The sequence below is a fragment of the Helicoverpa zea genome, chromosome 15, assembly GCF_022581195.2.
Source record: "Helicoverpa zea isolate HzStark_Cry1AcR chromosome 15, ilHelZeax1.1, whole genome shotgun sequence".
Classification (NCBI taxonomy): Eukaryota; Metazoa; Arthropoda; class Insecta; order Lepidoptera; family Noctuidae; genus Helicoverpa; species Helicoverpa zea.
The window spans coordinates 7,194,384-7,212,230 of NC_061466.1; the positions used below are offsets into that span (position 1 = coordinate 7,194,384).

The window sequence follows — 17,847 nt, forward strand, 5'->3', positions numbered from 1 at the left end:
TATATTTTTTGTATTAAATCAATTTAAACTATTTAAATGGTGAAAAAGTGTTGCGTTTATACTTGTAAAAGTGAATTCTATGGTGGTTGCAATATATCGTTCCACAGGTTAGCTAATAATAACATTTTCGTAAACCAAACAACTAGGGTGCCCATGAATTCTTGTAATGAGTCGAAATATGGGTGATGGATTTTAAAACTGTTGTACTATTGTTATACCTGCCCAAAAAATGAAGAAAGGCGACATAAATGACTCAGCAGTCTATATATGAAGTAGAAATACAAAAAAAACAGTTTTCACTTCGAATCTTCCTGCTTATATACTGCTAATTCCCGCTAATTATTAAAAGCCTTTATTAGTATCTTAAGGTCACAAACTGCGTCAGTTAAAACTTCAATACCAATCTGTGTTTAATAATCTTAGCAAATTCGGATTTGTCTCACATAGCTTAATCTCATAGTCACCCTATTAGAAAGGGACAGACAGCCTCCGTACTAACTGTTTCACTCGGCTCGTTTTTTGGGTTTATGTGCGCAGTCCTGTTTACTAATATTATGTCTATGCTAGGACCATGACGGACTAGTGACACTGACACTTTGTTGATTGACATTGACATTTTAACAGCTAACCAATATCAATATCTTACGATAGCAGCGATTTATCAATAAATATTGAATTAAAATAAATTTAAACATTATCGACAATGATATTTTATAAGAACAAATAAGGGTGCAAATCTTGCAAGGTAATTTTTTGTGTACTAGAATGTATCACTGTAGCAAGTTTACCATTTGTTATTAATAATTTAAAATTAAATCATTCATGTTTCAGATGTATTCCCCTCGCCAGAAAATTTTATGGTTTGCGTTCAGCACCAGAATTTTTTTAATTATCTTACAAGCAATATCAAATTTTATTATACCAGACCATGACGCCAATGTTTTTATAAGCCCTGAAGACCCGAACTTGCGTAAAACGCACGCCGACCTAGTCGTGGATAAATTATTAGGAGGAATGAAGAGATGGGATGCTCAGTACTTTATACACATTGCCCAGTATGGATATACATATGAAAATTGTTTAGCCTTCTTTCCATTGTTCCCTTTAGCTGTAAGATATGTTGCCTATGGGCTTAACAGTCTATTTGGAACATTCCTGAACTTCCATAGCACTTTGTTGATATCTGCAACTGTTTTAAATGTTGTCATATTTGTTAAATCGGCTGATATATTACACAGACTAAGTTTAAGAATATTGAGAAGTGAATGCAGAGCATACAAGTCTGTGATTTTGTATTGTGTGAACCCAGCGAGCATATTCTTTTCAGCACCATACTCTGAGTCACTGTTTGCATGGATGTCATTTTACACCATGTTTAAGTGTACAGAATGTGAGACTTTAAGATTTGCTAATATTGATATACTTAGTGGTCTGCCAGCAGGATTTTCAATGATCACTCGATCCAATGGCTCTGTTAATTTAGGGTTCATATTGTATGCAAGTTTTAAAAATGTTGTAGAAAGAACTTTACCTGAAATCATGTACAAATATAGAACATTAAAACATAAGTTAATATTGCCATTCTTGCTGTTGCCATTGTTTACAACATTTGTATCATTATTTTTAACTGTGGTCATAGCATTGTTGCCATTTCTTTTGGTTCAGACTTATAACTACATTAAATATTGCATCCACAGTGATCACAATTTGCCTGAATTTTTATCAAATACAGAATATGTATTGCCAGGTAGTGCTGAAAGTCCATGGTGTAATAGTAGCTTGCCATTGTCATACTCCTATATACAGAGTCATTATTGGGATGTTGGTTTCTTCAAGTATTATAAATTGAAACAAATTCCTAACTTTATCCTTGCTGCACCTATTATTTTTATAGTTCTGTATAATTGTTGCTCTTATGTTATGTGCAACATTAGGATATGTTTTAGACTTGGATTGAGAATTGGTGTTATTGGATATTCAAATAAAATGTGTTATAGGCCAAAGCAATATCCTAAATATTTTGGGGTCAATGAGCCTGCAATATTTGTGTATGTAGTCCATATGTTATTTTTGTGTATATTCTGCATTATATTTGTACACATTCAAGTGTCAACCAGACTCTTAGCATCAGCTAGTCCAATTTTGTACTGGATATGTTCAGGCAAAATGAATGTTGGTCCTACACCAACATCAGATCAGAATACTATAAATGAACATTTTCGACGTATTGGGATAGGAAAGCGAATTCCACCTCACCATTTATCCATAGCTAATTTGGAGGGAGTAGACAATATGTACAGTAAGTGGAAAACTTTCATTATCTCCAGAAGGATGCCAGACTTTCAATCACGAATGATACAATATTATTTTATTGGATACTATTTTATAGGTACAATTTTGTTCTCAAATTTTTATCCTTGGACTTAAATATTTTTTTTATTATTACTCTGGACATATCATTTACGTATCAGCTATGGACTGATATTTTATCCAAATAATTTAACTACATATCATTTGTGATATATAAAAATACATTCCATTTATGACAACAATCTTTCATAAAATGTACTAGTTCAAAAATATATTTACTAAATAATACTGCCTTATCATGCAACATCCTAGTGTGTGAGATCTTTTAGCAAATTAATATTTATAGTAAATAGATGAAAATTATATTAACAACATTCTTAATTAGATAAGCCCTTAGTGGTCAAAGGATGTTAAGGTTTTTATGCTTGAAATGGGGCCTTTCAATGTTAACAATATTAAAATAATAAGCTACATGTCATTTAATAAAAATCGCTTTTATGAAGTAATTATAAGGAGTAAGGTTTTCGTACAAATCGACTGTTACTTAATCTAGTCATTTATTTATAGTTAGAAACAAAAGTAAACACAGCAAGTAAATACTAGCTAATCAATTTTCAGAAAAATCCAGTAAAATTGTACCGCATCTTGACAAACTCAACTCAGTAATTTAAAAGATTAACATTTACTAATAAAAAAATAATGTACACCCTGAAGAGCTTGCTGTGTATTACTTTATATGTACTTATAAGTTTATTTGCGAACTCTACGCGTAATTATGAATGATCGAGATTATGCTTATAGGTGGTTAGAGAGGCCAACATTCCATAATTCCATGGCACTTGCGGCTTGCAATAAAATCAATAATCCTGAAGTTGGCATTAGGCATTTATTTAAGTATCAGTGTAGTTATCTACCACGAGACTAGTCTAGGATACCAAATAATAGATCAATTGATCTTAAAATGGAATTGACTTTGAACACGAATTAGCTTTATTAATATTCATTATTAGCTTTGATAAGACGTAGCGTGGGACCACCGAATGAGACCGAATTAGATAATACCGGTGACCCAGCAAATTCGTAAGTTTTTATTGACAAGTCCTATTAGTTGTAGGTATGTTCTAATGTAGGGATTAGTTTTTTTGAAGGCACGTTAGCTTCTCAGGCATGATGTAGAGCAACCGTCCATTTTGAAATAGCCATCACTAATTATTGTCCTACCTACCTTGTTTCCCGATTTCGAGTTCATCAGTTTCTTTATATTAAGGAACAAAGTAGAGTAACAAGCTACAAACTTTCCAGAATATTTATAAAAAAATAAAATGTAGTTGTTTACATTTAATTTGCACAAAATAAGTAATTTTAATTGGCGTGGTATAAAACAATATTTGTTACGTGATAAACTAAAACAATAAGATAAAATTAGCTTTCGCTAGAAATTGGACGTGTAACGCTTTAAGCTCAAAAATTTTAAAGTTTTTACAGTATTATATCTACATATTGAAAGGTTTAATAAATTTTATGAATAGATACACCTTAATACCATCTTAGTTCTCTAAAGAGAAATAACTGCAAGCTCCTAAATATAAAAACTAGTAAGGTTGTTAAAAATATCATCATTTGAGTCAGCTACGGTTCAGTTGGCATCATAAGCAATATTAGCAACAAAAAAGGTGTCAAATTATTTATTATCCCAATTTTTAATTAAAATTAAACTTCATATTTATTTATTGTCCCTGAAAGGTACCTACTTAATGATTAAATTGATTTTATATATTTTTTTTATGGTTGTGAATGTGTATAATTATGTAATAGGAATGTATCTAGATTTAGATCGCACTTCTTTCACTTACCGTTATGTTCGTATTAAATTAAACACGATATCACAAGTTATAAAATCGTTTTATTATTACAATACAAAATTTATCATTTAATTAATTTATTTAAGAGAAAAATATTGTCGATTTTGCCTAATTTCTCTGATGAATGTATAAATTGATTTTTGTACTGTAGATTGAGTTGTCATTTCCATCACAGTCTACTAGATTCACTGGCAACCAGGAAAGAAACGGCAGTCTACAATTTTACCTTATGAAAACTACAGCTAGCTTCCTAATAAAACATATTGCCTCATATACCAGCACAATAAAAAATACACATTTGTCTACCAGCATGCAATAGTCTACACAAAATGTTTTAATTTACAATCGACAAGTTACGTTAACCTACATACACTTACGATTAATGGCAGTGTATCTACCTCATTCACACTTGAATAAAACTCGAAAAGAGACCACGATAGATATGGAATTATTTTAAAAACTGTAGAAAACTCGTCAGATTCTTCTAAAAGACTTTCAATTCATTCATTATTATCAACACTCATATCAGCGGGCGCAGTTTTCGGAGAGGCTTCAGCGGAGTCCGATAGCCGGGACGAGGGCACGGATAAATCGGCGACGGGGTCGGCGCTGGCCTCCCCGTCGCCGGCGTGCCCCTATGCCACCGCGAGCGCTTCCTGCAGGCGCTGGCGAGCTCGACGCACGCGCTCCTCTTGGCGCCGCACGTCATCCTTCGTAATGGTCACAGCCGCGATGAGCGGCTGTTCAGGGTTTAAAAAAACGCCTGGATTTTCCAATATGGACTGCTTAGATCCGGTTTGGCCTGGAATTAGATAATAAGTATTAATAAAGTATACTTGATTTTTGAGCAACATGCAAAAATCAATGAGTAGAGATTAAATCTTATATATGGGTGATTTTCAGAAAAGAATACCCTGTGACGCACAGGAAATATATTTTTTATATTTTGAGAAATCTACTATATTTACTCTAATATTAATGAATATATTGTTAACCAGCTAAATCTGCATTTTAAATTAAAATTATAATATGATTTTAAGAAATATTAAAGTTTTTCTGTCAGCGTATGATGCATAGTATTCCTGAACGTCACAAAATATAATTAATCAGAAATAAAACAAACAAGTATTGAAACGAAATCAACTTATGTTGGCATAAAGATATGCTTAAAATCTTTTAAAAACAAACAAAACTATAGCACAATTCTATAAGATTATTCAATAATCAGCTAAATAATTTCACTTTCGTCACTTCTTGGACACATCTCACTAGAAAAGTTGTCATTACTAATGATACCCGCTACAATTTCCAAAATCAAGCCTAGTGAGAAATTTTGGATACTAACAAAATACTATGATGCCAAAATAAATGCTATAAAATGAAAAATATTTTTTTTAAAACCATTTTTGTAACATCCAGAATATGGGACTATTATGAAAATTTCGTGATGGATAAGAATAATTTGAGCAATGTCCACACTGCCGATTTCAAAACACAATTACAAAGAATAAAGTATTAAATAACTAAATTTTTAAATATAAACCTTTACACACATATATAAACAAAACAGATTAAATGTATGACTTTTCGTTTGATACCTACCACACGCGCGGACAAGACACTCCCATAAATTATTTAATTGTATACTAAGCTTTACAATTCAAGATCGTTACGATTTTGTTCCGGTAGTATGTAACGTGACGCGCAGGAGGTGACGTTTTCATCTCACGAGACTTTTAAAATTGAAAATAACTAATATTTATTTAAACTACAGTAGACTCGTTAATTCGAAACTCGAGGGACTCTAAAAATATTACGAATTATCGAGTTTTTGAAATACTAAATGGTTCGAAATTTGTGAGAGAAAATAAATAGAATTTCGAATTATCGCTATGTTGCTGGGGAGTTTGTTGCGCCACTTCTTCTTCCCAGCAAAAACACATAGGAAGTGGTGAAGGGTGGGCGTTTTGGGGGCTGTCTTATGTAATTTTTTTCTGACGTTCAAAAAGTGCTGTTATGCAGCCAAGTTTATAATAAGTAAATAAATGGGTTTTGATTTTGATTTTTATCAAGTGTTGATCAATTATTATTTATTGACTGCTATTCTAAAACAATGTCAAAAGTTTAAAAATACATTTGTGTACACACATGTACTTATTCATAATATGAATTAAGTAATCTTTCGAAACAACCCCGTCGTCATACTGGTTTGCTACAGAGCAGATTGCTGCCACTCTGAATTCAGAATGCTCTCCGACTCTGACTAACCTCACTCTTTCCGCCCCTTTCTCTCTGCAACTTTGAATTGCTGAGTGTTGGACGACTATATAGGAATTCGAAATAACGCGTCGTTTTGTTACATAGCAATGTTTTTTTCGTTTGAATTACCAAGTGCATAAAAATGTATTGATTTAGTTCGAAATATAAAGAGATTTTGTAGGGAACTCGTGATAACTTTGAATTAAAGAGAGGTTCGAATTATCGCAGGTTTGAATTAACGAGAGTCGACTGTACCTTGTTTTTAGCCTTCATAATCTAATAATAATGAGTTGTTTATGTTATATACAGTGTTATAGAGTTAAGAAAATAATTTATTACCCTTTTAAATACTGCCACTATCCGGAACAAAAATTTTGCGCGCCGATGACTTCAACATTATCGTCACAGTTTTAGTCATAACTGACTTTAAAACGGCAATGGCGGAATCCTAATACGATCATAAAGTTGCCAAGAAGGTAGAAAAAACACAAACTAGTAGATTTTGTCTTGCGTACGATATCAAATTCGCCGTGACGAAGCCGGATTTTCCGGAACAATGATTTTCGTAGGACAACATTAAAATAATGATATTTCTTAAAATAAAAATAAATTTATGGCATAAAAATTAAAAATACGTTTTTAGAAATACAGAGACTAAATTCAAAAACTTAAACATACCTAAAAACGAATATTTTAGAAGTAAGACGTATTTGAAATCTCCAAGAGCGCCATGGGACACACGATATTTGTAGGTACGTCCTCTTTAGCTTTATTTTAAATATAAAAATAACTATCCACTTTTTATGCTACATATTGATTTCATTGTACATTAAAATATATACCTAAATTAATCAAAAACTCACTTTCACACGTGCCATATAAAAAAATAAAAATAAAAATGTTTGAAGGTGTGGGACAGACCGATTTTGCTAGGGTCAAGTTTTCTGAAAAACACCCATATACATATAAAGGAAAGTCGTGTTAGTTACTCCACTTATAACTCATGAACGGCTGAACCGATTTAGCTGATAATTGGCAGGGAGGTAGTTTAGAGGCAGGAGGCAGGAGTTTTTGTCACCATCCAGGACGCGAGTGAAACCGCGGGCAGAAGCTAGTTTAATTTAAAATAGAGATCTTTTTTTCTACCTGTAATGGGCTGAGAAGAAACGTGTAGAGCTGTCGCCAGGGACTGAATGATTGTAGCATCAGAGTTGTATGGCCCCAAGGGCTTGATGTACTTGGGCAGGGACGTGGTGCCTCTCACTCCATCCGCGTCGCACGCCGTCAGGCCCTGGAATAAGGATGATAACATATTTTAAACTATGTTGGGATCATTCATTGATAATTTGTTGGAACTCTTCAATCAGCTATTTCTATTTCATAGTTCGTAGTACATACATTTCTGTATAAACTTACTTCTAGCCTCTTTTCCCAGAACAACTGTTTTGGTTTCTCTTGTGTACCATGTTTGAGGTCAGTTTTCACTTTGCTTTCCTGAGTCTTATAGACAGTGACCGGCTGCTTGAATATAGATGCTGTCTGACGAATAGGAGGTACCAAAGAGGCATCAGATCGAACTCCCCTGTCAAATTGAATGTTAAAATTAATATTTTGTAAGTGTGTAAGCTAAAGGTGACTACAGAAGTCCATATCTTAATTCTTGTATATTTTCAAAAGATATTATTGTTTTGTCACTCTCTCATGCTATATAAGGGTCATTCTAAGTTAAGAGGTAATTCGTTGTATGAAATGGCGGCACGAGTTTTTTTTTATATATTTTTACTTAAGTATACATTTTTAAATGTAAACGGCTACGTTGAAAACGTTTACAAAGGGGCCAGTCAATTTTTTGGGTTTATCTCGTTTTATAAGTGACCAGGGGAAATACACAATACAGGGGAGAGACAAGGTGTACAGGGGAAGATACTTCATGAACAGGGAAGAGATAAAAAATATAACGAGGTTAATTTTAAGAATCATCTTTATTTATTTTAATTATGAATTATTTATAATTAGACTTTTCATTTCTTAGCAGTCTTATGTGCTAGGTACAAAACATGAAAAACAATAATAAAAAAAACTTTTTTACAAAAAAATTAAACCGACTTCCCAAAACACTAAAAAGCAAAAAAAAAAAAACTATTTTTAGGTGCATCGGCCTAGAAGTCGGTGTCTAATGGATGTTACTAAGTTAATTTTGCCACCGACTTCTAGGCCGATGCACCTAAAAATAGTTTTTTTTTTTTGCTTTTTAGTGTTTTGGGAAGTCGGTTTAATTTTTTTGTAAAAAAGTTTTTTATTTAAAGCTTTTCAGTGATACGAATAGTTGTCACTATCCATACAAGTGAGAAGTTCTCATCAATACAAAGAATATAAGTCCAAATATGAGGTATTTTACATATTCAGTTGTCGAGTTCCCTCGACTTACTTTCTCTGGTCTCCATCATCAGGTCAGCTCCAAACCTTCACTGTTGCAAAGGTCTTGTCAATACAAATAATTTAAGCCCAAACACGAGGTAGTTTACATATTCAGTTGTCGAGTTCCCTCGACCCTCTCTGGTTTCCATCATCAGATCAGCTCCAAATCTTCACAGTTGAATAGTGCTTTTAGGCGTACACCTGAGTGTCAAGTTTTTACCCTATGTATGCCTACAACTTTCGAAGGTTGCCCTCGATTTCTCAGGGTTTCCATCATCAGATCCTGACCTGATGACTATGGGACCAACTGGCAGCTATTCCGAGTCGAACAAAAAAAGAATCACGTAAATCGGTCTATAAACCTCGGAGTAATCGATGTACATACATAGAAAAAAAAAAAAAAAAAAAAAAAAACATACCGGCCGAATTGATAACCTCCTCCTTTTTGGGAAGTCGGTTAAAAAGAAACAAAAACAAAAAATTCTCTTTTGAATAACAGTAACTTGAAATATGGAGAGAAAAAGCAAAATTCGTAGAAGACGTTTAGCACTCCAAGATATATGTAATGCTTTTGTAACACCACCATGTTCAGATAATGAAGGCCCACCGCCTCCTCAAAATATAAACAGGTGAACGCAGGCAGCACAGCAAAAGTCAACTTTTTTTTTAACGACGTCAAAAATCATCAAAAGTCGCAGGCCTTTTATGTGCCAGGGCCGCGGTATCTCTTTTGAACAACCCGCAGCCCTGGCAGGCCTTGGCCCTACTGGGCCCCGCTGGGGTTGCTGACATCTCTTTGAGGAGCGCGTGGAACAACGCGTCCCGCCGACACGGGTCTGTTGTCTAAAAATAGACATGAGCGATGAGCCACTCGAACTCACCGCTCACAGACCTACGCCTACGGTGGCCGGGAGTCGGCTCGCGACACCCGGCGCCCGTGGTGTCTACCTGCTCCAGCGCGGCGGCCGGGATGAGAGGTGCGAAGCAGTCATGCTCGAGAAGGAGGCGACGGCATCCCATTCCCTCTCGCCCCGGACCATGGCCTGAACCAGGGCCGGACGCGAGAGGTCGCCGCCGCCTAAAGCCTCGACGAGGACCCGGCGGTGCCCTTCCCACGCAGGGCACTCCTGGACTGTATGGTCCACCGTATCCTTGGGGCTGTCCGCACAGTGGTGACACCCAGGCGCCTCCTCACGACCGATTCGATGCAGGTACCTCTCGAAACAACCGTGTCCGGTGAGGACCTGCGTCATGCGGTACGTCAGGGCGCCGTGACTCCTCCCGAGCCACTCCTCAAAGAGGGGACTTACCGCCACTATGGTGGCGTGCCCTGCACTGGGTTGCGACAGTCGTTCCCTCCAGGCCACCATGAGATCGCGCCGGAGCTCCGCCCGCTGCTCGATAACTTGCCGCGGCAACGGAGTTCCCTCCCGGCCCTGAGCCTCCTCGCGCCAGTAGTACAGGCGCAAGAAGACTCTCGCCTCCAGATCCCCAATTGGCAGTCCGGCAGTAGGCTAGCTGCTTCGCGGGAGATCGTGCAGCAAAAGTCCACTCGAGCAAGAAAAGCAAGAAACCTGAAAATAAAAAAACAAGCGGAAGAAATAGATTCACTTAAATCTGTGCAGTCCAACGCTACAAAAAAAACAAGTACAACGATGAAATACTTATCCGGGTCATTTTTAATTCTTTGATATCGTAATCGTTTTCTATCCTCTTCTTTTCAAGCCATTTTTCTGTAAATAAAACGTAATATGTACTGTAAAGCTAAAATAAGCATAACGCCAAGTAAAGGATTAGAGAAAACTAGAAGTATTAATGGAAACGCGTAAAAATGTATCTCCCCTGGACATTAAGTATCTCCCCTGCCATCAAAAGAGCCAGGGGAAATACGCCAGGGGAGATACATTTTCGATAGAAATCTAAAATAGCCGTAAAAGTATTTCGCGTACGTCATTCACACACAAACATAACAATGTACACACTATTCATAGTAAATATTGAAGTATATGTTAGTATTTTAACAAAAAATTGCAATGTAAAACTTACCAGAGGAAAGACTGCATTCACATAACTCTTCTGCACCCAGCGAGTAGCGTGATCGAAATGGCCGACAATAAAGGCGGCGCAGTTGCTTATGCGCCGTTTGCTGCTAACTTCACGTTACACACTATGCATTCAAGGTCACTTCTTCAGACTAGGAGAGCAAAACTGATTTTTGAACGAAAACAAAAGACCAGGGGACGAGACACGAAACTCGGTGGACAAATTTTGGTGTTCATATTTTTTTTAAAGAATTGGAATAAAAGCACTTTTACTTGTAAGATACTATTACTAAGTTTACTGTACCTATAAAATTAAAGAGTTTAAAATAATTATTGAATTTTAATACATTCATAATTACTGATTTACAAATAAAGTCGGTTGGGGGACAGACCAGGGGAGAGACATTTTTCTTATATTAGAGCTTATTGTGACTTAATTACGTACATTTCTGCAATAAATTTGAGTGACCACATAGGAAACATTTAGTTTTAAGTGATAAATAGGTTATTTGTAAAGTTTATTGAAAAAAAATGTATTTTTTTGTTGTTGCCGTCGAAAGTACTTCTTAACTTAGAATGACCCATAAATGTTAATTGAACAACATGCTCACATATCTAACACACACACTTTACTACTACCTGAAATTGAAATAATGGTAGGTGTATTTCATTCCTACTCAAAAAAAAATATACTGAACACGAAGTTCAAAGTTGTTTATATGTGTGAATACACCACTAATTATTTAGATTAATTAGAAGTCAAAAATTACAGTGAATCTCTTCAATGTTATACATGGTTACTGACAGTACACAGTTTTTTTGCAGTTTCATGTAACAACATCACAAATTGGACATTATTTACAAACCAAACAAACACTCCATATAAGTTGAACCCATACCAACCCAAAGACAGTGATGGTTAATGACACATATGACACGTAACTACAGGTGAACCTTATATTATAATACCACAAATATTAGGAAAAATTCAAATCAATCTACATTAACATAGTTATTTACTTACCAACACGCAAATAATACATACTGATTTATTTTACAAAAAAAGGCAAAACTAAGGAAAGAAATGGTATGAATTTGTGTGAAAGCATTATGCTCTGTGATAAAATGTACATGACAAAATATGATTGTACAATTATTAGCAAAGCTAGTTATGGTGAACTATTTTAAATGAATAAATGGCAATGAACTGTGAAATGAAGCACTAAAAGCCTAAGCTTATCAAGGAGTATGGTTAACATATGAACAGGTACTAAAACTGGTTTGTGTCAAGCGGTGCATATCTGGTGTGATGACTAAAGACTACTACAAAGACAAACAACACTGATTATGTTTCGTAAACAAGGAAAGTTAAAACATAATCATTGTTCACACACAACAGCAAGACTATACCTAGGCACACTGATTACAAGCTTCTATTGCATTATAGATACAGATGGTACACAAAGCAGGACTGCACTAATGATCACAACACAAGTGGAAGAAGTTATGACACTAATGGGAACCTGTAGTCAAACTGCGCGCGTGCTTTCTTGGCCTTGCACAGCAGCATTGTGTTTATCTGACCCTGCTGAAAGTCGAAACACGACAGGTCCATACTATCACCCAGATAACGAACTAGCTCAGCCTTACTGCGAAACTTTTTACCTGTTGGGCTACAGAAAATTTTATTGTCACTATGGACCACTCGGCCAGGAGCTGGTGTGTGTTAGCTTCGGTTAAACCCTGATTTAGTGATGAATATGTAAATGTTTAGTTAGACATTCATTAGCCATGTTAACTGAAAAGTTGATTAATATATCATAGCTTAATCTATGTTGGCATTAAAGTAATATTTCAGTTTATTTCATAATCAGTACATGTTCTTAAACACGACAGTGAACATGCTAATAAAATAATAATAAAAATTTGAATGTTTCATTCGCGTAAACATAACATTAGTTTTATATTTATCATTTTACTAGGATTTCATATTAAAAATCTATACATAGATAGAGCAACTTAGTAGCCCATGGTTCGAGCCGAATACTAATTATTTACATTAGGGTTTCAACAATAAATACGAATATGTACCTGTAATAGTAAACATCAACTTTTCCGGCAGATAAGCCTGTTTTCCTGAGAACTTCTTCCCTTTGCCATCCCTTGGGTAAGGCAGGACAGTCGGATCTTTTCTTCTCTATAGATATGTTCATCGTACTCATGTTTTCAATTATTTATGATCTTCATCGGCTAGAATTAACAAGAAAGTTATTGTGTTAATACTGAAAGTAGTTTATTTAGGGTATTTTATTCATATACAATACAATCAAACAAGACAAAGTCGAATGGATATCGTTTCGACACGATTTGACACTGACATTACTGACAAACAGAAACTTCGAAAATTCGGATAAAAAGTGTATTGTTTATTCTCGTTCATCTTTCAATTCCAGTATCGATCAAGCAGGGGCTGCGGGTTGTTCGAAGGGGCTGCGGGTTGTTCGAAAGAGGTACCGCGGCCCTAGCACATAAGAAGGCCTACGACGGAACACGACGACGGCTTTTAGTCAGTAAGAGTCTGACACTCCCTCACCGCTGCTAACCCACAGCGGGAGGGGTCATTTGATGATTTTTTACGTCGTTAAAAAAAAAAAAAAGTATCGATCAAGCACTGTTATAATAGTGTGTTATGTCGTAATTTACGAAAACTATTATTGCTTGCCTTATTCTCAATACCCAACGCCAACATATCAGCTATTTGGATTCCCCCAAACATAGTTACCCTTCAGAAAATTGAGGGTAACCACAGATTATATGGTGTCTTGAAGGACTAGCTCAATCATTCAGTTAGTGCGGTCGGTCGGTCGTCATCGTAGGAATTCTGTCTTGCGGTGAATAGTGAATAACGTTAGGTTTATTAATTTTATCAAGAAATTACGAATATAATTTACCTTACTTATAGTTTAAATATATGGTGGTATTAGCAAAGGTGTCCAGTTTTCATCAAGGATAATTTACATGTAAGTATTTGCCCTTTATTTCCCATTAACTTGTGTTGGTCTTGGTTATTTCGTTGAATGATGTCAACTTTTGCTATGATACTTTCACTTTGAATCATTTTATGAATTCAAATGATTATAGTGATTACTATTAAGTTTATGAGGCTCCTGAATGAGGAAATGTTTTAGGAATCCTATAAATTTTACGCAAAAGTTGTCCATCAAATAAATGTTTGTTGGTCCACATCACAAGAATTGTGTTGAATGTAAATAATAACAAATTGGTACTATCTAATGAATTTCAAACATTGATTATCTCGCTGTCAACTTCCAACATGGTATAGTTTTACTAAATATAGCTAGTACTGTAGATAGTACTGTGGACATAATTTTATTGCTGTGACAAGATTACCCACTTGTGTTTATCACCTGTATTGTATTATACCAGGTATATTTATCTTTTCCTGTAATTACCTGTTTTATCTATCTTTTTTGAGTTATGAAAGAAAATTCACAAATAAACCCTGTTAAATTTGTAATGTCCAGTTAATATTGTAAAATAAAAAGGTTTTATTAGCTAGTACAAGTTTTATACTTGATGACTTATAATTTATAAGGCATGAAACGTGGACTTCTTGAAGAGATATTGATAATAAACAAAACCTATTCATAAAATATATAAGGTATGAGGGTAGTTGCCGTCTTGTCACGTCATGATTATACATAGTTCATCTATAACTATTTTATTCACATAAAATAATATTGCAAAGGCTTTCTCTGTGTATTTACAATAAGTTCTGGAACTAAAGTAATACTTTTATAATACCTGTGTAAAATGGGCATTGTTGCACTGTAACAAGTATCTAATAATTTTGTTGATAATATAAAAAAAAAATCATTATATAAAACAATAGGGTTGTTTCCAATTTTCGGAAATCTATTTAGATAGCTTCTAAATAATTTTAAGATCACCCTCTCTTTCATTTTTCGTCTCAAATCTTTTTATTTTTTATGTATTACATGTTTTTCTATTTGTCTTAAAATATTGCTCAGAAAACGCTAGATCACGTGACTGTGACGTCAACGTTGTCTATTCATTCCTTTACATTTTAAAGCACATCTAACTAGAAAAAACTAACATACCAACTAATGGATTTCTTAATTTTAATAATGTATTTTTATAAAATAGCTACAAAAACTATAATATTTTATACATATAGATTATTTTTATACATTTGCACAAAAATAAAATACCTCAAATGTTTTGAGTTGTGTACGCGGAAAAATGAAATGGTGCAAAGAAACGTAAAGTTTGTGTTTATTTATGTTGAGGTTATGTTTGTGTCCGCGTTCGAAAAGATTTGATGCTTTTTCAAAAAACTTAAATTAAATGAATGTCTACAAGGTTTGTGTTGTGCGAGACTGTGGAAATACGACCATTAGTGCTCTAAATAAACTGTTCATCCACGTACCGCTGAATAAAAATCTTGGTTATTGGCAAAGAATTGAGCGACCATAAAAGAGTCTACTCTTGGCAGATTGGAACTATCAGCTTTCATAAATCCTTTCTCCATAATTCTTTAGTAGTTGTATCACTTAAATGCAATTAACACACAGAACTTCACAGAAGCAAATAAACAAAACATTAATTCTATTCTATTCTATTTTTGGATATGGCAATCCGTGTCGATGTCAATTCGACGATTCTGCCAATGACAAGTGGGATGACAAGCAAGTAGTGCTTTTAATGAAAAAAAAATAAAAATAATAATTATATATTGATTTAAGACGGAGCTGTGGCCGATCTTGTGTAACTTAATGTGTTAGTAGGACGGCACTGAAACAAACAGAAATACATTTACATATATAAAAATAACAAGAAAATGTTAGTAACACATAACATACATATACCACAACCATACAAACTGAGGCCTAAATATAGGCCACAGTTTATAATTTAATATTGTTTTGATGTATAAACATCAACAGCATCTGGAGCAGTTCTGGACAGGAGTGGGATAAGAGGGAACGGAAATTAGTAGGGAGAGGAATTTTAAGTTTTTGGAGACGACCATATAAATCAAAGGATGAGTTGTTAGGACAGTCAAAAAATATATGGTCCAGGGTACCCTCATCCAGTCCACACTCGCAGAGGGATGAATCCTGCACCCGAATTTTGCGCAGAAAGACCGGTGTACAACAGTGACCTAACCGTATTCTGCACAGGACTGAAATTACCCTTTTAGGGTATTTTTTAAATTTTGAAAACCACGGTTTTGGTTTTACAACCGGTTGAATGGCGAAATAAGAGCTACCCTTCTTTTTGCTGGAGATGTTCCAACATTCCTGCCACGAGGTCTCAAGACTCAATTTAGGGAGGTTTAGCAGGTCATGCCCTTGAAGGGAGAAGTGTACAAGGTCAGCAGACTCAGATGAACACGCATCTTTGGCCAATGCATCGGCACATTCATTGCCCGCTATACCGCAATGGCTAGGAATCCAGACTAAGTGAACTTCTTTCTCTTGCCTAGTGCAGGAGAAAAGGGACTTTTTAATATCCAGGACAATAGGAAAATGGAGTTTAGTTCTAAAGGGATTCTGGGATAGGGCTTGGAGACAGCTAAGGGAGTCAGTAAAGATAACTCCATAGCTAATCTCATGGGACTCTATAAAACGACAAGCTTCCAATAGTGCCACACACTCGCCTGTAAATACAGAAGACTCCTTCGGACATTTGAATTTCAAAATTATTTTAGAGTTCTGATAGTAAACCGCGGCTCCAGTACAGCCACCATTTGATTTGGAAGCATCCGTGAAGAACTTTTGAAACCCAATCCATCGTTCACCCAAAACCGCATTAAAGGCCGAATTTGCCGATGGGGAGTTTTTGGATATGCCAATGTTATAGAATATTTTAGGGGTGAAGCAAAGTACTTCATAGGGGTAATTAAATAGAGGAAGTCTGGGATATGGAGCAATGGGGGATTCTAAATTTTGAAAAAACCGGTATGCTTTTAGGAATAGGGGGATTTCTTTGTGTTCCCAATATTTGGAGCTGTGACAAAGAGTGTCAAGCTCTCTGAGTTTTGGGATGAGGGGGTGGGACGACTTGGGAATAACCCTGGATAGGAAACGGGAAGCAAGGTACTGACGTCTCAGGGCTAGAGGAGGTTCCGCGCATTCGACCTGCAAGGCGTTAATAGGCGACGACTTCATGCAACCTGAGATGATTCGAAGGCATTGAGATTGAATCCTATCTAAACCGGCCAAGGCACCTTTGTTGCTTGGAATCACCAAGTGTGACCCATAGTCCAGGATACTGCGGACTAAGGCATTGTAGACCAGTTTCATAGTGAAGGGATGGGCCCCCCACCAGACACCAGCGAGAGCTTTTAAGATGGAGATTGCTCTTTCGCATCTTTGGATCAAATAGTTAAAGTGGTGAATCCCGGATAATTTTGAATCTAAGAAAACGCCTAAAAATTTTGTTTTATTATTTATGGGAATATCTTGTCCTTGAATGTTAACTGAGACCTGAGGGATCAGTAGTTTTCGGGAAAAAATCACTACCGAGCTTTTTGGGGCGGATAACGTGAGACCATGGTTCAAAAGCCATGTGTGCAGAGAGTCCAGGGAGAGACAGAGAGATGAGGCAGCGTCCGCAATAGATGAATTTACTACATACAACACTAGGTCGTCCGCGTATTGTAGAAGGTGGCAGTCACAATTAAGGCAGGAGCCAATGTCTGCTGTATACAGGTTGTATAGTAGAGGGCTCAGAACTGAGCCTTGGGGAAGGCCCTTCCACGTCTGTCTCACCTCAAATACCTCCCCCTGCACTCTGAGCATCAAAGAGCGAGACATGAGGAGTGCGCATATACATTGTACCATCTTACCCGGAATCCTCAGCTGTTGCAATTTTTGCCTGAGAACTGGAAGAAGGACGCTGTCGTATGC

General features: G+C 35.8%; 2 protein-coding genes across 3 annotated transcripts; one reads left to right on the top strand and one right to left on the bottom strand.

Annotated features, from left to right (window-relative positions):
- The first annotated feature begins 606 nt into the window (after window positions 1–606).
- Window positions 607–4,208, top strand: LOC124636882 (GPI mannosyltransferase 2). The gene is made up of 2 exons (XM_047173131.1): window positions 607–745; window positions 832–4,208. Exon 2 carries the CDS (start codon window positions 832–834, stop codon window positions 2,425–2,427), a length of 1,596 nt encoding a protein of 531 aa, XP_047029087.1. The 5' UTR covers window positions 607–745; the 3' UTR covers window positions 2,428–4,208.
- On the bottom strand, window positions 4,194–13,271 carry LOC124636883 (methyl-CpG-binding domain protein 3). Of its 2 annotated transcripts, XM_047173133.1 has the most exons (5): window positions 12,983–13,271; window positions 12,415–12,564; window positions 7,848–8,013; window positions 7,578–7,722; window positions 4,194–4,974 (listed from the first exon to the last, which is right to left on the bottom strand). In XM_047173133.1, exons 1-5 carry the CDS (start codon window positions 13,111–13,113, stop codon window positions 4,808–4,810), a joined length of 759 nt encoding a protein of 252 aa, XP_047029089.1. In that variant the 5' UTR covers window positions 13,114–13,271; the 3' UTR covers window positions 4,194–4,807. The 2 variants fall into 2 exon arrangements, with proteins under 2 accessions (XP_047029089.1, XP_047029090.1); XM_047173134.1 differs by lacking the exon at window positions 12,415–12,564.
- Between the last annotated feature and the right edge of the window lie 4,576 nt (window positions 13,272–17,847).